Source organism: Vidua macroura, chromosome 16, assembly GCF_024509145.1.
Source record: "Vidua macroura isolate BioBank_ID:100142 chromosome 16, ASM2450914v1, whole genome shotgun sequence".
Lineage (NCBI taxonomy): Eukaryota > Metazoa > Chordata > Aves > Passeriformes > Viduidae > Vidua > Vidua macroura.
Genome location: NC_071586.1, coordinates 6723921 through 6746228, shown reverse-complemented (window position 1 = coordinate 6746228; position 22308 = coordinate 6723921). Strand labels below are relative to the sequence as shown.

The following is a 22308-nucleotide window of genomic DNA, read 5'->3' as shown; positions in this document are numbered from 1 at the left end:
CTCCAAATTTCTTATAGGCCCCCTTCAAGTAATGTCACTCTGAAGCCTCCTCCAGGCTGAACATCTCCAGCTCTCCCAGCCTGTCTCCACAGCAGAGGTGCTGCAGCCCTTAGCACATCCTCATGGCCACCTGTGGACTTGCTTCAGCAGCTCCATGCCCATGTTACACTGGGGGCCACAGACCTGAATGCAGCCCTGCAGGTGGAGTTTCATTAGAGTGGAGCACAGAGACAGAATCTCCTTCCTTGCCCTGCTGGCCACACATCTCCTCCCAGGACTAGATTTCTACTTCTAATACAGCCTGCTGTGTGTGGATAAGGGGGCTGAGGCCCTGAGGCCCTTTCAGCCAAAAGGACTCATGAACTGTCCCTGCTGATAACCCGCAGGGGTTATTAAGTCCCTTCAGTCTAAGGTAGATTCACACAAACCAGCGTGTGAAGCAGTCTCTTTTGAAGCCCGTTTAGGGATCTGGCCATAATTTACTTTTGTGTTATCTTGGAGCTGGATAGAGGAAGGACTGACATACTCTTGTGTTTTCCAAAGACTGAATCCAATTCTATTACTTGTAAAAGCACTACCTAAAATCACTGAATCTTGAACTTGAAAGTTTTGTTGATAATTTAATGTGTTCTTGTATATTGTCTGAAATACCTGATCTGGTAATGTAAAGGACACTGCAGAATTAGAGAAGCGATTTCCTTGCAGTGTTACAGAACATGGTGCTTGGCTGCGCTACTGATGGGGTGGTTGAAGATTACTGGTTTAATCTGAGCGAGCTCTTGGCGAAAGCTGCAAATTTCCCGATCGCCGTGACTGCGAAATGCACCAGGAGTGCCTGTACGTCCACAGACCCCCTTCCCTTCCCTTCCCTTCCCTTCCCTTCCCTTCCCTTCCCTTCCCTTCCCTTCCCTTCCCTTCCCTTCCCTTCCCTTCCCTTCCCTTCCCTTCCCTTCCCTTCCCTTCCCTTCCCTTCCCTTCCCTTCCCTTCCCTTCCCTTCCCTTCCCTTCCCTTCCCTTCCCTTCCCTTCCCTTCCCTTCCCTTCCCTTCCCTTCCCTTCCCTTCCCTTCCGCCCAGACATGCTGCCGGGAGCCGATGGCTCGGGGGAAGGGGCCAGCGGAGCGCCCTCCCGAGCAACGCCCGCGGCGCCTGCCCGCGGCTCTAAGGGGAAGGGGAGGAGGAAACGCGGGTGGGGACGGGACGGAACAAGCCCTGCTGACGGTGGCTGCACCCGGGCGAGCGGAGACGAGCGGAGAGGCGAGGAGGGCTGGCGAGCACGTCTCGGCACGGTAAGGGCTGTGCCGCGGCGCCGCGGGCAGGGCAGAACGGGGCCGGGGGGAGGCTTTGCTCCTCCGCCAGGGCCGTTCCTGGGCCCGAGCGCTGTACTCCCCGGGCCGCTCCCAGTGCTCCGGCCCGGCTGCGGGGAGGGGGAGAAGCCGCGGCTCTGAGGCTGGTTCCGCCCCGCAGGAGCCCCCGGGGCACCGAGGGCAGGTTGGGGCTTCGCGGACCAGCGGTGTCCCGAGCGGTGCAGTCCCCGTCCCGGTCCCGGGACGGTCCGGGAGAGGCCGTGGGCGACGTCTCCTGCTCTCGGCGATACGGGCGGGGGCCGAGCGAGGTCGGAGTTTCGCTTCCCCAAGTGTGGCAGGCGGAAGGTGGCCCTTTCCTTAGGGAATGCTCTCGGGATCCTCGCGGCTCAGCAGCTCCTCTCGGACCGGCCCTGCCCTACCCCGAGGAGGGGGTTACTCACAGGATGAAGCCACTCAGAGGATTATTCCAAAACTATTGATTGCTTGATAAAAGTAATACTCTAACCTCTGAAATCGCTCCTGCCGCCAGAACACACCGTGCGTGTTCTATTGGTACTTTGCCAGTATAGAATTCAGTGTGACCACAATGCCATTGGTTGTTCCTGAAATAATAATCTGTCAGAGTCATTTTTGTTGTGATTACTGGATTTTATTCTCTCACAAATGCCTGGAAAATTTAAACAACTTTGAGAAAGTAATTTCCCAGCAAGTTGGTAAACTAGGCAGTTGTCCAGAGTTCAGACGAAGTTGGTGGTCCAAGAAGGTGCTGTGTTAGGGCTTTGCACTGCAAAAATCCGAGTGCTCTGATAAACCTGTATATCCTGCTGGGTTGTTAATAGCCTTCAACCTGTATTTCATTCTCGGTGTTGCTGACCGGTATCTGTCTTAGACTCTGATGCACAGGGAGCCCTCTAAACCACCCGTGGTGTTGGAGGGCAGCTTGGGATTTCTAGTGAAGAGGACTGCGTAGGAATTGTTTAATTTAAGGATTAAGTTGTGTCAGATTTTAGCAAGAGATTAAGGGAAGGGCAGCAACACATTTGTTTGGCCAGACTAGGTTAGGATAGCTGTAATTGTAAGCAGTTCTTTATTGGATGGGTTTTTGGTTGGTTGTTTTTTTACATACCAAGCAGAGAGGTGGGCTATTACCTTCTTTTTGCCTTGTCCCCAGCCTAATTTTCAAGATGTCGAGTGTGAAACACACTTGTACATTTGCACTGGCTGTATGAAGTGATGGTTCAAATAGCTCTTCAGAGTTGACATTTAAAGCAGAAGGGACATTAGAAAAATGAAATGAAAAGCTGAAGTTGTGGTTACATCTACAATACTCTACTTTGAAGAGGTTTTTTTTGTAGTCCTGATGTCATCTTGATGTTTATTAGGAATTTTTGTTTTGATAGATAACTTGAAGGAGTTCATACATGGTTTTAGTTTTTTACCATTCACTGTAGTACTTTGTACATGTTATTTGTGTTACAGATTTGAAATTTTTAAAAAAGAAAAGGGATGGTACAAAGTACTGTGAAGACCTGAAACTTGTTCACGTTTGTCTACAGAAAAAGAAAAGTGAAAATGCAGAAAAAGCACAGTGATTACTTTTAAATTTATATGGTTGTTCAAAACCATTTGGTTGTAAGAAATGAACATGCAATATAGTTTAAAATAAGTAAATATCAAGACTTGAAGTGTTTGTGCTGGAAGTTATATAATTTTGAAATCTGTGAAAGGGTGTCTTTCAATTTCTTAGAACTTGCTTGTCAGTGAAGCAGAGCTGAGCAGCTGAAGTAGCTGTGTGTTTAACCCCACCTGGCAACTGAGCACCACACAGCTGCTCATGCAATGCACCCCTGAAGAAACTGGACGGGTGTGAGAAAACTCATGGGTTGAGATAAGAACTGTTTCATAATTGAAATTAAATAATTAAGAAAAATAATAATTTAATAGTTGTACTGAAAAGGAAAGTTACAGAGGGAAATACAATCCAGCAAGTGGAGCAAATGAGAACAATTGCTCACCAGCAACCAACCAATGCCCAGCCAGTCCCTGAGTAGTTTTCCTTCCCAAAAACCTTCCTGATTTTATTGCTGAGCGTGATGCTTTATGGTCTGGAATATCCCTTTGGTCAGCTGGGGTCAGCTGTTCTGGCAGTGTCCCCTCCTGGCTTCTTGTACACCCCCAGCCAACACCAGCACACCAAGTGGGGACAGTAGATCATGATTCAGCTCTGTAGTTTAGTCACAAGGAGAAAACTTCTCTTTTCTAAAGAAAACAGATCAGTGTTTTTTAAAGGTATAGCTGTGAAATACTTGTTGCTACAAAAACTTACTGAGTTTCAACATCTTGGACTGCTGCCTAGTTCCATTTTCATTCTGCCACAGCTGCAGTGTGAGTATGAGAAAGATGGGAAGGAGCAACGTTTGTCCCAGGCTTACCACAATTACTGCTCCAGCACCTGTAGCCACGTCTGTTCTTCTGTACCAGCTCCTGTGTTTGTTCTGGCCACAGGACTACTATAAAACCCACACTTGATTGAGTACACAATTCCCTTTGTAATACATCTTTCCACATTTCTGCTAAATCTGCTGAGAAGACTGTGTGGCTCCTGAAATATACAAACATTGGTGTTTCCTGGTGTATCCCCATGCCTCCAATGCAGCTGAGTTCTGTGTAACCTGGAAGAGTGAACAAACCTGTGACAAGTTCTTTATGGAAGTGTTTGTAGACTTCACTGAAATCCTGATGAAAGCTGTATTGTGTGAGGAAAGTAATCAGCAGTATTCCAGGGACTTTTCCATGGTCTGGGAGAGTGGAAAGGCTTGTGTCATTGTTGGAAACTCGTGTGCTGGGTCTCACCCAAGCTTTGTGTGGATGGAGTGACCCCAGTCCTAAACAGACACACTTGAAATTCTTTCTCTTTGCATGTTGTCTTTTGTATCTGCAAATTGCATCTGCAATTTCCCTTCTTTTATTCATAGTATTGCTGTGGGTAATTGGAGCTCCTGTAGAACTTTCATGGCACCATAGAATTAATATTCCAAATACAGGTTGCCTTTTCCAGATAGTACTGAGTGAAAAGACTTGCATGTGTACAGAGGGATTGTGTGTGCAGCAGCAGAATGGAGTGTGGCTCTTGGGGAGCTGTCTGATGGTCCTTAGGAGGAAGGGGAAAAGGGAGATGCTTAGTCAGCATTGATGCCATGAAACCTTGTTCCACGAAGAAAACGGTGGGCAGACTATAGGAAGTGGGTAGGTGGGGAGGAGGAGAGGAAGTCTGCATTGAAACCACAGTAATTTCTTGGTGGTGGTCAGCATTCCTATTCTCTGCTACAAAATAAATTGCAATTGGTGGAGGAAAATTTGCTATACAAACTCGTTAAAACATTGCTAAGAAGCAAAAATGGCAAGGGTAGATATATTAGATATATTTGATAGTTGTAAAAGCTTTAAGTTCAGTTGGACATGCCTAATTGTTTGGGTTTCTTTTTCCTTCAATATAATTACTTCTTTCAAATTACAGCAGAGGTAAATAGTATTTTTTAAATATTGAAGTTTCACCACAAACCAGGCTCATGTTGATTAGCAACTACCATGTGGCCTATCATACTGTTCCATTTTTCAGGTGAACAAGAGGGATTAGAAATAGTGTTCTTGGAGAATTACAAGACTGCTGGATTGTTTAGAATACTAATAAAGATGCCCCACCTCCCTGCTTTAGTATTTTTAATTTATAAAGGAAGAATTGGTGTTGGGGCAAAGTGTAAAAAATTCCCAGTGAGAAGGAATTGGGAAGTAGGCAACAACAACAGTGAAATCAAGATCAACATTTAATATTATCAGAAACAAATACCAGCCAATTAATTTTATGCTGGCAAAAGTCCCTTTTAATATAGTTATCTTCTTGCTGTTGAGTTGAGCCTAATTATTTGTCAATTGCTATTAATAAATAATACCTTTTGTTATGATTTTCTCTTTTATGTTTTAGATATAATGTCTGCTCCAAGTGGCGGTCCTGTCCCATCTGCACCACCTTCTTACGAGGAAACCGTAGGAATCAATGTGAACTATCCTCACCCCTATCCCGTCCCTGGCCCTGGACAGAAGCCAGATGGGAAGGGAATGAACCTTCCCCCACACATGGGACAACCTCCACCAGCAAATAACCCCAGTAAGCCTCCAAAAATGTTCTGTACCTCATGTTAAGATGGTGTCAAAATGGTTGTTAGAAGATGAAAAATTGTGGTTCACAGGTGTTCAATGCCTGGCAAAAGTACTTTTGAAGAGAATAAGATGAATCAATTCTTATGAGTCCCTCAGTGTGCAGTGATATCAATAACATAATTTGGTTTTCTGCAGTTTTTAGTGCAGCTTTATTTTTAAGACAGTGTATTTCTGCATTGGGAAATGCCATGGTTATTTCTCTCTTTGTGTATTTCATTGTTCTGAGCCCTGAATATTTAAGTTATACCTGATTTAGAGGAAGTTGATTACTTCTCTTTTCTCCTGTTCCTCGTGGAGTAAAGAGCCATTTCTCTGCTCAGTTACTGTTCAGACGGTGTATGTGCAGCAGCCAGTAGTGTTTTATGACCGCCCAGTTCAGATGTGCTGCCCTTCCTGTAACCAGATGATAGTGACACGTCTCTCGTACGACTCAGGAGCTTTGACCTGGCTGTCATGTGGTGGCCTCTGCCTGCTGGGGTAAGTAAACTCCAATTTGCACTTTTACCTTGACTTTTTTTAGGTCTAATATGTAATAGAGCTCTCGGCTTTGCTTTCTCTGTGTGGACATGAGCCTTCGTGGTTCAATTAGCCTACATCTGCATCTGTGTCCTGTCAGACCTTAAAGCAGTTCTGGAGCATTACGGTAATGGACTCCATAGCCATGTGTGTTCTTCCTAAAGCTTATGGCACTAGTTTTACTGATGGCTTTTGAACAAAATACATTTTACCTTCTTGTGTGTATAAAAAGTGGTAAAGCAGTGTTTTTCTCTTTTTTTGCCTTTGCAGGTGTATAGCAGGCTGCTGCTTAATTCCCTTCTGCATTGATGCCCTAAAGGATGTGGATCACACCTGTCCGAAATGCAACGCTCTTGTTGGCTCTTACAAACGTTTATAGGCAGTGTTTAAACATTGATTGATGAAGTTGTTTAGCACCTCTACAACTTCTCTCTGCAGCTTCATGGAGACTTCCTGTTTTTTCTGTGCATCCTGTCACTGGAAACCAATAAAAAGTAATGTTTATTGCTAGATGGTTTGAATATGCATTTGCTTGAGAGGAGTCTCACTTAGGTCTGTGAAAAGCATACCTAATCTGTATGGGCTACTCAGTCCTGCACCAGTGGAGAGAAATGGAGTGTTTCCCTTTTTGCTTAATACAAACAGGTTGGTGATATTCTTCAGTTAATCTTGTCTCAGGCATGTTACACATTGTGCTTGCATTGAGGCTGTAAAGTCTCAGCACAGGACAAGAGGAGGACATGTATGGAGAACTATTTAGGATCATGCTTTGGCAGCAGCACTGTTTACAAACTTGCAGGGAGTTGCCTCAGACAGGTGCTCCTCTTTGAAAAAAGAAATCTTTTGTTGTCATCTTTCCATGAGCACTAGAATTAATTTTAAAACTTTTGTAGTTTGAAGAGAACCAAACCTGAAGGCTTCTTCCTCCTTGGAGGTAGCTTTTCCAAATGGAAAATTCAGGTGGTTGTGCAAAAATTGTGAATGAATCTAGTATCTGAATTTTCTTGCCAGTTTCAAGTCTAGTCATGTCTCTAACCTGAAGTAAAGACGTTGATACAGAAGGTATTTGTTCAGAGGTTTTTGTTAGGCTGGAGGCTTTCTTACTGCTGATTGAAAGTCTGTGAAGTGTTTTCTTCACCCCAGTGGAAATGCCCAGAGCGCCTTGGTTAGAGCATTGGAAAACTTCCTTGTACATTTATGTAAGTCAGCTGATTGATCATAAACAAACCTCAGCCTTATCTTAAGGCTCGAATTCCACCTGAAGCACATAAATAAAACACCCAGGCTTTTAGTTGTTGATCTGCTCATTAATTATTGTTTCTTTATTAAGAAGGTAAAATGTGTGTTAAGGAGTTTCTCTGATTTTTCTAAATTAAATGAAAGATGAGTTCTGCTTTTAGAAACTTAAGCTGGATATGCTTATTTAAGATGATAATCACAAAAAATTAGGGAATGAGGCTCTGAAGGTTAAAGTAATTTCTGTGTCATAAGCAATTGGATCAAACAACATTTTGATGCATATCACAGAATCCAAATCACAAAATCAGCTGGGTTAGAAAAGGCCTTTGAGATCATCATGTCCAGCCTGTGTCCTAGTGCCACCTTATCAACCAGACCGTGGTGCTGAATACCACACTCAATCTTTTCTTAAATACCTTCAGGGACTGTGACTCCACCATCTCCCTGGGCAGCCCATTCCAACGTCTGATCACCCTTTCTGGAAAAATCTTCTTCGTAATGTCCAACCTAAATGATACCTGTCCAGAAAAGGAAGACAGGTGTTTAAACAAGGCTGTGTTGGTAACACTGCATTAATATTTGTAAAAGTAAAAAACTAAAATAAATACAAATAAAAAATACTACATTTACTGTTCTTGCCAAATGTGCCTTCTGTATATATTTGGTATAAGATAGTTTTTCAAAAGTCTTTCAGCACTTTATGTTTGAAATCAAATAATTTTGTAGATCACGTACAGTCTAGATATTGCCTTGTCTTAATTAGGTTTTGTAAACTGATGCTGCTTGTGAGCCAGTCTGCAAGTGATTTAAGAGCTTCCTTGTGTATTTGGCAAAGGTTCCTGGTCTCATGCCGTAAGAACGTACATCAGCAGCTACTCACTGGCAAGAGGATGATGGAGATAAAAAGCTGGTGGTTTTGTAGCTTTCCATGTTGATGATGTGCTACCAACAAGTGCTTTTGTCTGCTGGTGCACCACCATAGTGCTCTCTGTGTTCTTGAAGGGCTTGGGTCATGCTGCATTGAATTTTCTGTTCTGGTGACACGAGCAAGTCCTGTGCCTTACTTGGTGTCACAGAAAATGTGCTTCTTGTCAGTTTATTGTAGAGCAAGACAGAAAGAAACAATGAAGCTCGCAGTGTTTCCAAACTTGAGATTTCTTGCATGGTGGGAAGGATTTTTAATTCTTTTAGTACCTTGTCGGTCTGGTTGGGATAATCCTGCCGTATATTAACTTGATAAGTCTTCCAATTGTTATTACCTTAGCTCCCTTTTTCTCTCAAAGTGATGGTTGGAAAATCTGAGGTGATGGCACCAGAATGCAAAACACCAAAAAAAAATTTGTTTTGATTTATGTGGACAGTCTGTTGATTCTCTTTAAGTTCCTTGTGTGGATTGAGAACAGGACACATAATGTTGGCAGCTCTTCCTTCTAATTCAGCATTCTGCAAGGCTTTCTGCTGCCCCTTCTGTAGTTGTGTTTCCTTAAACGCAAAGCCTGTGTTTGTTCTCTTGTGTATGGAATAATCTACAGACTGTGCCAGAGTAACCTGCTTTGTTAAACCTACCTTGGACAAACAAATGCAGGATATAACTTGCTTTGTGTGAAAGCACTTTGTGTTTGATTACGTTGAAATTACTGTTTGTTTTTAAAACTGGCTCTATTTAAAATAAAAACTTTGTCTTTCCTGTCTAGTGCTTGTAATTGGAAAATTATAATATTTGGAATGTTTCCAAACACATGGGTGGCTGAAAAAAACACATATAAATATGGTTCCATGTTCAGGAATATATATCAAATATCACTGTATTCAGTAGGAAAGAATCCTTATTAATCATGTGAGAATACCTTACTTTCTTTCAATATTTTCTATATTTCTTTCAATATTCTTTCTATATTTTTGTTTGGCTGGGTGGTTTGGTTTTTTTTGGTTTTTTTTTTGTTTTTTTTTTCTTTGAGATGATGAAAGCACAGGAAGGCAAGGTTAGTACCTCAAACAATTTTGTTTTAATGCATGAATATTTATTATTTTTATTAAGCAACTTTAGGGTTATTTTGGTAGTGAGTGTTGTATGAATAGTTTTTTCTTGGTAAGGTAAGATACAGAAGGAGCAATGCTGGCTTTATGAACTCAAGCTATTTTCACGTAAGAAGAAGCACAGGCCATCCGAAATCCTCCAGCCTCACATTACAGATGCAGGTAAAACCTTCCCTATACCCACCTTCATGAGTTTTCCAGGATGACTTTGCTTTCTGTTACACTTTGACAGTGTTATTTTCATTAGGCTTCTATTTTTATTAGACAGAACTTGCACAATGTTCAAATTCTGATGAGGCTTGAGCCAGAAAGAAATAAAACTTGTTTTGTCATGCAAAGAGGATCCAAAATAAAAGTTGTTAAAACAAGTAAAAGGCAGCTGATAGCCCTACAAGAGGGAGTTGTTAAGTGAGTTCACAGTGGTTTCAGGAAGCTGCTATTTATTGCAGTGTTTGTGAAAGCACTTCTGGCAGTCTAACCACAAGGGTTTTTTGAAGAAATTCTAGTTAATAATAATAAAAAAAATCAAACCTAGTTAATTATTATTCATAACTGAGCATCAGGAGGTCAGTAATGGAGTATACAATAATGTTATCCTCAGAGTAAAAACTAAGAAGTGCAAGTCCTGTGACAAAGGTGTAGTTTTTGTAGTTCAGGTGATTGCATTTTATAGCAAATTAACTTCTTTGTTCCTATTTGCTTCATAAGATCCTGCAATGTGATATGAGCTTATTTTTTTTTTTAGAATTACTTTTAATGTATTTTTTTGTGAGATGAATACTCTCATGTATGATATGCTGGATGTGAATCCAGTATAAAAATAAATTTGCCAATGAGCATCTTAGTACTTTTTCAAACCAGGACACTAAAAGGTGCGTGTGAAACCTATGTGTGGTCTGGAGGTGCTGAAAGTAGCTGTGCCCAAGCTGAGAATAAACCAAGAGTGAGTGGGTGGCTTTTTGAAAGTCCTTTTGTAGTTGGCTGTTTTGCTTCACACTACAGCTTTATCTTTGTAACAAAAAATTACCCCCAAAAAGCAGCTTCAGTGAGCTCCAGAGGACCATGGCATTAACAGGGAGTATGAGGGACTGCTCTAAGACTTAAAGCCACAGTGCATCTAAGTGTGACAGCAAGGGATTGTTCACAAAAACATTAGAGGGGAAAAAAAAAGACAAACCCAAAGCAATTTCCATCTCTTGCTCCACACAGCCTCTGAAGTACCTTCTCCTGGTGCTACTCTGACTGCTCTGTGTCTTGGTAACTGGAAGATTTTTGTTTTTACTCTAGGATAAGAGAATAATAGAATGGCTAAGGTTGGAAAAGACCTCTGGGAACACTTGAGTCCAACCTGCCAGCTCCACCTTTCAGCCATGTCCCTAAGCACCACATGGACATACTTTCTGAATGCTTCCAGGGATGGTAATTTCAGCACTTCCCTGCACAGCCTGTTCCACTGCCTGACCACTCCTTTAGGCGGCTCAGAGGGAAAGGTCCCTCCTGTGACTCCTTCTCTCCAGGCTGAGGCCCCCCCAGCTCCCTCAGCTATTGCTCATCAGTCTTGATGAGGAGCTCCAGTGCACGTCTCTGGTCACGCTGCAGCAGCTCAATGTCCTTCTTGTTGCGAGAGGCCCAGAACTGGACACCGGACTAGAGGTGCGGCCCCATCACCCCGTTTCCCCGCAGCCATCGCTGATCCTTTCGCTCTGCCCGCCCTCGCCCCGGCTGTGCCGCGAGTTCCTCGGCAGCTCCTCGGCGCTCGGAGGCCGAGTTTGGGGACGGTCCGCCGGGGAGCGGCCGCTGCCAGAGCATTGGGGCGGACAAGTGGCCCCTCCATCGCTTAACTTCGGCTGGGAAAACGCCCTAGAAAGCGTTGGTCCCTCGCAGCGCTTTCGCGGCGTTTTCCCCAGAGGTGGGGGGTGTTCGTGCCGCTGCCCCTGGCCGCGGGCTGCCGGCCGTGCCCGGCGCTGTGAGGGGCTCCCGGCCGTGCCCGGCGCTGTGAGGGGCTCCCGGCCGCGGGCTGCCGGCCGTGCCCGGCGCTGTGAGGGGCTCCCGGCCGTGCCCGGCGCTGTGAGGGCTCCGCGGGCTCGATTCGGGGCTATCACCAGGCGGAGCTCCCGGAGGGCTGCGGGCGCAGGGAGGCGGAGATGCGGCGAGCCCACAGGTGGGTGTGGGACCCTGGCCAAGGGCACTTCCCTCCTGCCGTCGGCTGTTAGGGCTAAACGTCAGTGTTACGATAATATTAATTTAATATCATTTGTGGGGCGTATACGAAGCAGACTTTGCCAGTTTGTAAAAGCTCAGGCTTTCCTGGCAGTAATGGTGAACAGCTCTCAGGTGTCCACGGACAGGCTTACCGTGTTTTGTGACAGATGGTACTTTTATTAAATTCATTTTCCAAACCTGAGTACAGTGTCCATTAAAATGGTTGAATACTTTCTGAGACTTACAGCCAGCATGGGTCTCTTGTGTGTCATTAAACTAGTGTGTTTGCATCATATATGTCAGATTTTCTTCCATTTTTAAAGATTATCTAGGACAGCAATTTGTTGGAAATTTCTCTTCAGTAAGTTCTTCAGTAGGTGGTGTTTTGATATTTTAGAAAAAGCTCACCTGTAGGAATGTGCCCCCTGTTGACGGAGTAAACAAGTTACCCTTTGTCTCCTTAAAAAGGAAAAAAGCCCAGAAGTTTATCTCCTCAATTTAATTAAAAGACACCTCATAGGACCTTGGGGACTTCACCTCAAACTTAAGGATAGCTAATTGGACAGGAGCAAAAAAGTCCCACCTAAGCAATTCACTAGAAAAATAAGAGAACACAAGAAGTAATTGCTTTTGTGAAGTGTTTTAGCAGGAGCAAGAACCTCTTGCCCTGGCTCAGTTGTTCTCTGTAAAGAGCTTTTTTATTTTGCCTTTTATTAAAACTTTTTGTTTCCAACACTGTCACAGGAGCCATCCTGCTTCTTTTATGCCACCTGAAGTAGCTGAGCTATCAAGGGTATAATGCTTATCTCTGAGAGCTTATACGACCTGGCTTGAACAGAAAAAGCATTACTCACCTGGTGTGAGGTTGGAAAAAATACAAGATGTTGAGTCTTGGGCTCCATCCTGCATTTGCCAATCACTACATGAGGGATGCCACCTGAGTCAAGTGCACAGGACACTTATGTGATTGACTTCAGTGAGCATTTAGGACCTAGCTGCTATTCAGGCATTTAATTCTGTATTTAGATGTTTCAATAAAAACTACCCCAAATCTGTGCTCTGCTGAAAAGAGCTGCTTGAAATATTTTTATCAAAAAAAGCATTAGAGTTTTGTTCGTAAATTTCTTTGTTCTTGGGTCTATGAAATTGTCCAGATTCAAGCAAGCTCAGATTTATAAATTCTTGAGGATTCTCATAGCCCTACCATAAGATATTTTTCTTCTTTTTTTATTAGTTTAGTTTCTTCCCTAAGAAAAGGGAAGCTACAAAGCTAAAACTTGAGATTAGAATGCAAATTAGATTATTTTAGAAAGCCTAAGTTACTCTTTGCACTTGAACCAGTGTCATGATAAAGCAGAAATTCTCTCTAATTTCAGTGTTGATGTTCCTACTGACTTTGATACAAATTTTATGCTTTAAAGGTTTTTTTTTTTAATAGCTATGTGAAATATTTTGAAAAATCTTATTATGTAAACAGTTAAAAGTCAGACTGGTGTGGAAACTGGGCAATAGTAGTAATTCAAGAAAAGAATTGTCACAATATAGCACTTTTCTGGTACATTCACCATGTTTTTATGTTCCTGCCCAGCTATTAACTTCCGTGCTTCTATCCATATCGCTGATAGTAGACCAAGAGCTAGATGACTGCTTACATGGAGTACATACAATGCCCAGGTGAGTTGTAGTCTTAAATGAAAAATTAGAATGAATACCAGACGGAGTAGCTTAGATAGTAAAAATGGCAAACTCAGCAAGTAATTTTCCACAAAGAAATCTCTGAAGCAGCTTTGGAATAAGAATATTTTCAAAAATCCCTGTGAAGGCAGGAGAAGTCTTTTTCAGTTACTGCTTTGCGTTGGTGCTAGGAAATTTGAGTTGCTGTGTGAAATATGTACGTTTTCACTGTTTTGTGGTGGTGTTTTTTTTTTGTTTGTTTTTTTTTTTTTTTGGTGTTTTTTTGGTGTTTTTTGGTGTTTTTTTTTTTTTTTTTTTAATTTCGTTTCAAACCTAGACTGACTCTGAGTTTGGCATTTGGTAGGTCAGGGATTTTGATAGAGGGGCCCAGATTACATAATGGAGTATTTTATTAACTCTTTAGACTGGAATCATGCTCTCTACCTTCTTTAGTCATTGATGTTTGCAAAGCACACTTGAGAAGTTCTTTTCCCTTTAACATTTGTAAGCATTTCATGAGCAAATGTTGTATGATAGAGGAAATAAATGCAGAAAAGAGGCTATAGCAGTACAAACCTGGTGGGGGAGAGTAGTACCAGTGACTGGGATTGTTATTGAAATTTCTCCTTGTGACTGTCTTGGTTTGGAAGGACAGGTGTCTGCTAAGGAAGGCAGGAGCCTCCCCTGAAATGGAAAAAATGTAGACCCCCATCCCTCCGAATTGTTATAAATTTGAAATTAAGGGGGGCTCTCAGGTAAAAATATAGGAGCAGGAATGACAGTTCTTTATTATGGAAGAAAATAAAAAGATGAAATAAATAATGCAGTGAACCAAAACAACACTGACAGAGTGAGAATACAACCTGTTAGGGTTTTGGCAGCAGTCCGATTGGGAATTATGGCTGTAGTCCTCCTGGAGTATCAGGTGTGGTTCTGTTGGAGCAGTGATCCTGTAGAAGAGGGTGTCATCTTCTTGCAGTGGAAGAGGCAGCTGTTCCTCTGGGAAATCCAGTGCAGGAAAAGCCATGCTGGTGTTCCAGAAACTCAAGATTATATCCAGGTAGAAATCCTTGGTTCCTCCCTCTGGGCAGAGCATCTCACAATGGGATGTTGCAGTTCTTATCAGTCATGCAGTGACATTCAATAGCCCATTATCAATAGATGTCTCCCCTGAGAGAGGACTGGTTGTGGAAGAGATAAGGAAAACCTGCCCACTTTACGGGAGACAACTGCCATACAGATGGCAAATGGAATACATCTTGCCTTTCAATCTGGGACAGTGACTCTCGTTTGAAGTGAGCAGTAGCTCAGCCTAGACCAGAGGGCTCACAGCAGGAGGAAACAAACATTTGCCTGCCCACACGGTTTCCCTTGGCAGGTGCTGGCACACAGGCACAGCTGAGTTGTGGCCATGGCTCATGCTGAGTGACCATCAGTACATGGGCTCAGAGTGCACGGGAAGTGTGGGAAGAGCCCCGGGCTGGCTAAGGGGTCTGCCTGGAAGGCCTATGTCTGATGTGTTGTACAAACCCGATTGGTACCAGAAGGACGGTGGTTCAATGGTTTTGTGTGTTATTCACACACAATTTCACCCATTTGAGGTTTAGGACTTTGGTGGGATGAGGTGCCTCCCACGAACTTGCTTGCTCCCAATGGAAACACCTTCCCTTTACTCCCAAAGCTTTGGCTTTCAGCCTATGTGCTTTTTGGTTGATTAATCATCAAGGAGTGATTGCTAGGGTGGCTTTTACATTTGTTAATTTAGTTTAAACTCATTTGCATGGGATTCTTCTGAGCATTTGCTCCGTTATGATGCCATATACATAATTTTTTTTCCCTGCAGTTTTGTGGGATTTCTAATAGATTAACTTATCTTTCTCTCCTTTTGCAAAAAGAAATGCTGTTGGGGATGGGATCAGTGGTTACGCCTGTATCTGTCTCTCCCCCTTACTACAACCTCCCCCTCCCCTCTGCAGGCTGCCCTGCCAGAGCCCCTCCTCTGGCAGGAAGAGGGGAGTTGAAATAGTGAGCTCCTGCTTTGTGAAGGAAATTTTCTTTCAGTGCCTTGCTCAGAGGTGCATTTGAGAGCAGAACTGATGTGTTTTTGTTAACTTCTGGTCTGAGGATTTCAATGGCCACAGGGTTGCTTGCCATCATTTTACTCTGTGCTGTTGTGGCTGGAGCTTCAGGTAGTAAGTAGAAGAAATTTTTCCTCTCCTAAGATTGGTCTCTCTCAATGCAGAATACATCTACTAAGAAATATTCTCACTGGCAAAACTTCAGAGACTTATGTTTCAGCTTGTAGGTGTGTAGTAATTCTTGTAGCAGCTTTGTCTGGATTTTTGGTGTAGTGTAGCAGTTTGCTTTACTGAGCTCTTTGGGTGGTACTGGGCAGGTGGGAGAGCACCCTCCCTGGGGAGGATGAATTAAATAGTGCATCTTCCTTCAGCATTCTGGCGAATGCAACAGAAATAGTGAGATTGTGTCAGTCTGTATACTTGATAGAAGAACTGTCATGGATTTACTTATTTGTTTTGAGGACCATGCTTTGATTTCAGTAATTTCACTGAAATTCAGAAGCAGCAGGTCTGTGCTGAGCTGCACACAAATTTGCAGTGCTTTTCTGTTCTGTTACCTGTCATTGCAGGATCCTCAGAGAGGTTAAGTTATGGAGCTTCCTGTTTTGCAGAATGTGCAGGTGAGTAAAACAAGATAAGGAAAGAGGAATTTGAAAACTTCCACAGGGGTATTGTGTTCTGAGAAGAATGATACTTATGTCTGAGTGATCAGCATTCATGGAAGTAGCAGAGAAGTTCCACCGAGGTTTACCAGGCCCACACCTGCCTGAAGTTTGCATTCTGTGAACTCTGAAAAACTCCTAAGCATTGGAGCTGAGCAAAGGGCTAAACCAGTGTGGGACTAAGCCCAGCCATGAGCATGAAGAGCAGATCTATTTCATCTTGCTGTGGTGAAGGTCCTGCTTTGCTGCTCTCTGAAAGGTGTCCAATGAGCATCGTGCTGTAAATGCATTACATTTCTGTTCTGCCTTGGAAATGAACTTCTTGCCTTGAAGGAAATTGTGCAGTTAGGTGCTTGGGAGAGGGGAAGTATTTTCACCCTCCCTACGGGAGCTATGGCAGGCATGCAGGGTACTTTCAGAAACCCAATTCTTTCTCTTGAAAGTCCAAGTGGGAAAGGAATAATCTGAATATCCATCCCTTAACTTAGCTGATTTCTGTGGCTGAAAGATTAAAAGAGAAGAAAAAATAAAGAGAAGGGGAAGTTTAATAGGCTAAAAAAACACCCCCTTTTTTTTTTTTTTTTTTGTTTTCTTTTCTTTATTTCCTAGGACACAATGCATCTTACTTCCCCAAAAGAGCTAGATACAGCTACAGGTATTCAACAGTCACCACCACGTTCCTGCAGGGAAATAGTTACAAAAGCAGTGGCATCTCTCTGGAGAGCACAGTGATCATTGAAGTATTGGGGAATTGCCAGATGGTTTTGAAAGTAAGTATTGTCATAATTGTTTGAGTTATTGAGATGAGCTGATGTGGAATCTTATTTTTCTTTGGGATTATTGCTACATTTCAAACATTTGTTTTTCTTGTAATTAAAAGCCAGTTCAATTCTGGATCTCATAATTAGAGTTGCAGTATTGCTTTGATGCACCACAACTTGAAATTAGCTAGGTATTTGTCAATTTTAAAAGGCAGATTAAACAAATAATTGTTTTCTTTTTTAAGTGACACAACAGTTTCACTGTTTTGCTACATGAAGTGCAGAACTGGAGATAAAGCCAATCCTTAAAAGGAACTTGGTTTACTTTAAAGCACTTTCATATCTGTAGTAGTAATTTTAAAATATCAAGCATTTTAAAGAGAACTTGAGAAACTTGTATGATGTGCTGGATTGGTGCCATTCCTAGGCCGTGTAAAATACAGTCTTGTACCACTCCATTCATCACAACAGGAGATCTGTCTCTCAGAACAGGGCACCAGGGCAGTTTCAAACTGCAGAGCTTCTCCTAGGGTTAGCCCTGTGGTAGGCCAGGTGGAGAGCTACAGTGCTTTAGAACTACAGGGGCAGCAGGGAAAATCAACTTCTCAGCTGCCTGGGTTTTCCTTCAGGTTAACAGAGGGGATAATTCACTGGTTTTGCTGGGGGGTTGACATGTGTCTACTAAATACACACACATGAGGCCAACAAAGAAGAGCACAGTTATCCCTGCCCTAGCACATGGGTAACAATTAACTGGCTAGTGATTTGACAGTGAAAGGGATATAATATTTCTGTACAAAATGTGTTTAATAGTGAGTGAAACTTCTTCATAGAAGAACTTTCTGGAGACTGCCTCAGATAAGCCACCTGAAGATAGGGCTAATGCAGTTCTGTTGCAACACTGAGCCTTTGTTCATAGTCTGTGATGTTCTGTGTGGCTATCCTGATGTGATAAATCCACAAGTTCCTCTTGACAATGAAATATATTGCCTATAATCTTTGCTCCTAGGTGCAAGATGTACAGATTAAGAAAAGTTTTGCATCCAGAGAGGAGTCTCTGATGGAAATGGACAGTCTAAGGTAGAAAACTTTCTAATCTGATCTGTTTTTTGAGGTTTTTCAAACTATATGGCTTAGCAGCAGCTTGGCTGGACACTGCTCACTCTGCTTCATACTCTGCTTAGTTTTAGGGGTTTGTTTTGTTTTGTTGTGGGTGTTTTTTTTTTTTTTTTTTTTTTTTTTTTTTTTTTTTTTTTTTTAGATGAGGATCCAAATATGAGCACCATAAGCAAAAATGAGAGAATGAGAGGCATTTGGTCCAAACTGGTTTTTCTTCAATGTAACTTTCATCTCTTTGTATGTAAAACCATTTGGACAGTAGCCAGTTCAAATTATTCGGAGTACAAATCACCAGGCCTCTAGCAGCATGTGTGCATCGCAGTTGTCAGAGCTGCAGATGTTACTTCTACAGACTCTAGAGTGTTGCAGTACATTTCAGAAGTTCTTGGTTTAGAAGATTCTCATAAGGCAAAATGTTGTGGTTTTTCTTCCAGGGTATTTCTATTTAATTTATTTGTCCAATGAGATTTTCTTCCTTTTCTGTTTCTGGGTTTAGCTCATTCATAACATATGTCAGTGTGTTTCTCATTGACTTGCCAAGGTATAGTTTGCAGTGTAGATGGCTATACAAAAAGATCTCCTCAAACTGTGGAAGTCTGGCATTTTCCCAGAGAGCTGATGCCTCTTGTGCCATCAAAAAAAAAAAAGCAGTTCTGTTGTCTGATTAAGCTTCCTCTTTGTCCCGCCACTTGGATTCTCAGCCTTTAAGCAACACTGAAAACTGAGGTAATTGACTCCATTCAAAGGGTCAAAAAGAGCAAGCTTGGGGTAAATGCGTTGCTTTTTATATTCATCAGGACGAACTTTGTGCTCTCTCTATGGGCAGTGGTATCAGAGTTCAAATGAGTGTACAGGCACATCTTCTGTGAAGTTATTTTCAAGATTTTTGTAGCAGTAAGAGCAGTTGTGTATTGTTCTCTGCAGAGAAGCCAAAAAAGAGAGGTAGCATAGAAAGCATTCAGTGAAGCTTGGCTATTCAAAATAATTATTCAGACAAGTGAGCCTTATTAGCATTTGCCTCAGCCTATTGTGAGTATACAGTAGTCTAGCTTGTTCTCTGAACATGCATGTAATTTCCACAGATAGTGGCAAAAATAGGCTCAGTTGCCTAGGAGTTTAGAAACCCTTATCTTATATGCCCAGTCTCTTCTGGAAGGACTTTATCCAGATGTTGGTGTATTAAAGTTTTATCTCTTTGTGACTGATTGACTAGATGAATAGTTAGTGCCCCAGTTAATGTGCAGATGAGCTGTCTAGCTCCCTGTATGGGAGCTGACCATTGGGCTACAATAAAATTCTTCCTTTGGATGGTTGGTTTTTCCCCATTTAGAGGGAAAATATTTGATTAAAGTATGTTACATTAGGAGTGAAAATCAATGTTAAAAAGTGATCCCTTGGAAAGGTAGAAAACACTGTACTCTCAATCTGGGTTAGCAAAAGACATTAGGAAATGTACTAACAGCAGAGATTGGGGAGTAAGTTTGGGATAGAGCCTGAGTATTCACACCTAGCACAGCAGGAAGATACGGGTTAATTGGGAAGCAATTGTTCTTGTGTGCATCACAGCTGAAGAGGCATGGTGCAGTTACTTTTCAATTCAGACATGCCTACCAAAGCTAAAGGCACTCTGAAACCACTAACGGAATCTCTCTCTTAATTAAACAAGAATCATTGCCATTAAGTACATTTACTTGTAAATAATTTGCCAGGACTGCTTTTATTAAGTGTTACAGTTATGTTGAGGATGCTGTGATTATCTTGAGAAGATTTGTTTTTAGGGTTTTACAGGGTTTTTTAAGGACTCCTTGGGTTAGGCTGAATTTATGAAGAATAAAGGCTTGCTATAAAGAATAGTGATACAGAGTGAGACAGATCTATTGTGGAAGAACACTCTGTTGAGGAAAATCTGGATCTAATGTCATAAACTGACTTGTACTCTTTGAAGCAGGAAATGATAAACTCTTTTGTTGCAGGGAAATACTAGAACAGCATCCTCTTCATTTTTCTTTCCATGATGGGAAAGTTCTGAAGCTCTGTCCTGTGAGGAGTGAACAGACCTGGGCACTGAACATCAAGCGAGGCATTCTCAGTGTCCTGCAGACAGCGCCAGAATTCTCTGCTGGTGCTGTTGTTGAGGAGGTGAGACTGTCAGTCATGCTCTGAGGTGACTCTTAGCTCTTGTACGTGTTAAGTCTACTCCACTTGTAAATAAAGAAATGTTTTTGCCACTTGGTTCAGCAGACAGTGGCAGTCATCTGATTGCTTCCTGTAGTGAACATTCTAAAATTATCTCAGGCTACTGCTGTATATCAGTGCTTATGATCTGATTCAGAATAACACAGTGAAATTAAACAAACCAACAGAGCCTGACTACTATAAACTTGACCAAGGTCTTTAAAATTATTTGCCTTTTCATGGCTTTTGTGGCAAAACTGGTCTTCTTCAAGGGAGAATTTAGATCTGTTGTTATAACAGAAAAAAGTCATTATTAAAACTAATTGCAATAACCTACACTATCTCCTTGTATTTTATGTGTGCATGTGTGACTCAACAGTGTATGTTTGTTACTAGGTGGATGTCCTGGGAATATGCCCAACCAGGTATCAGCGAAAGGGTCCCATTCTTGTAAAGACAAGGGACTTGAACCTCTGCTCCCATCGCTCTTCTGGTTTGACTTCTCTGCAGTCTGTTGTTCTTCCTCACGTGTCAGTAAGTTTTGGGGAATTACACTGACTCTTGCTTTTGACTTATTTGAAGAGAGTGTCTGCCCTAACTTGAGTTCTTAGCAAAGAAATGGTGAATATTATTCTCCCTGTAATGTCTGTTATTCACAGAATTTGTTTTAATGCAAATTTGCATTGTGGTTGATGAATGTTACAGTAGAAATGCAAGGGGTTGCTAGGCACCTGGATTAAACTCTGATTAAAATACGTTACAGTGGTAAACTGAAAATAAACTGTGGAAGGGAGGAATTGAGAGATGTGAGTAAGAAAAAATACATTAGAAAAAGAAAGTTATTATTTGTAGAAAAGTTTGGAAAGCTAGAAACTTTTCTAAATGCCGGACTTGCAGCTTTCCACTGTTGACAGAAAATACAGTCAATGTTCTTGCTGACCAAAAATATCTGATTAACTTTGAGGCTTTGTGAACTGAAATGAATTGACACCATTTGATGCTGACAGTTAATAGCAGTTGTTTTTCAGTGACGAAAAACTAGGCTAAAATAAGGAGTGCATTGACCTCCAGAGGCTGGGCACTGTCAGAGGGGTAGACAAGAGACTTCCCACTACCCCAGAACTGGAATCCTATGTGAAGCTGGGAGAGGAAGCATTGGGTAGGCTGACACAGGTCATCAAGAATCTTCCTGAGGTATCTGTTTTTCTCAGTCTGAACAGCAGATTCTGTCCTCCCAGCTGGAATGTGTCCAGAGCATTAGGAATGGGGTCCTGGAGGAGGCCAAATGTACCGAGTCCGACCGTGTGACGCTGTTCCCTCAGCAGGGCAGCGGGGCACAGACACAGACACGATCTGCACTCAGACTCTTGCAAGTGGAAACTGAGACACTCTACAATAAATGTAACTATGCTTCTGCTAAAGTAAAGTAAATTTATTTCCAAAACAAATATTGTGACTTTGTCTTGCCTGTGAGAACTCTTTGCACCCATGATTTTCACCTTTAATGTATTAAACTGCTTTAAAGTGGGTGTTTTTACAGGCTGGGCTAAGCTGCCCCTTCTTTGGGGGCTTGGGCCTGCCATAACAAAACTGTGTGGATCTCCAAGACTGGGTAGGTTTCCAAAAATGACAGTCTGTAATGGCTAGCTCCCCTTTATCTATTTTACATACTTCATGGCCTTGTATGCCGAGCATCAGCCTTCCCAGATCTGTGGACAATTCCTAGTTTTTATATAAATGGAGCCTAAATAATTGCAAGTCCTAATGGAACTAAGGTCATGTCATGTCTGAGAACTGTTTTAATTTTTGCTCCTTCTTTGTTCTGTATGTTTCTTCTTAGGAAAATGATTTTACCAAAGTCAACAGGTGGCTTGCCTGAGGAATGATTTAAAAGTTGAAGTCTAAATGTTGAGGAACATGGTTTTTTTCTGTTTCTAAATAGTTGTTTGGTTCTTTTTTTAGAGGAACCCCCAAATTTTCAAAACACTTTGTTTGTAATTATACCAACATAACATGATAGGATTGTTCCTCAGGAAGAGGTTCAGAGCCAAGGCATTTATTTTAATTTGCACCTAGATCTCCTGTTCACTTTTTGAGTGGTTGAAGTGTGGGACTAGTGTTTAGATGACATTGGAAAAGGTGATGAATGTAAAATAGCAGGGCCATACTAAGAGATGGATGGATGAAAAATAGGGCTTTTTTTCATGTGTATCTTTGTCTTGTTTCTCTGACTCTTTCTTTTGGGTCACATATGTCTTTATTCTGTTGTGTTCTTAAATTCAAGCTGACTGCACTCATATTAATATTCATACAGGGAGAAAT

The 22308-nt window shown here is 42.1% G+C and overlaps 2 protein-coding genes across 2 annotated transcripts in view; both read left to right on the top strand.

The window, feature by feature from the left end:
• Positions 1–1093: 1093 nt before the first annotated feature.
• LITAF (lipopolysaccharide induced TNF factor) lies at positions 1094–6549 on the top strand. The gene is made up of 4 exons (XM_053992437.1): positions 1094–1287; positions 5288–5470; positions 5844–6000; positions 6310–6549. Exons 2-4 carry the CDS (start codon positions 5293–5295, stop codon positions 6416–6418), a joined length of 444 nt encoding a protein of 147 aa, XP_053848412.1. The 5' UTR covers positions 1094–1287; positions 5288–5292; the 3' UTR covers positions 6419–6549.
• Positions 6550–17720: 11171 nt separating this feature from the next.
• LOC128815553 (uncharacterized) overlaps positions 17721–22308 on the top strand; it is a 71540-nt gene continuing 66952 nt past the window's right edge. The window contains exons 1-4 of the mRNA XM_053992362.1: positions 17721–17772; positions 19785–19950; positions 20383–20520; positions 21198–21387. Of these exons, the coding sequence (XP_053848337.1) occupies positions 17753–17772; positions 19785–19950; positions 20383–20520; positions 21198–21387 (514 nt within the window). The 5' untranslated portion in view covers positions 17721–17752. The remainder of the gene's footprint in view (positions 17773–19784; positions 19951–20382; positions 20521–21197; positions 21388–22308) is intronic.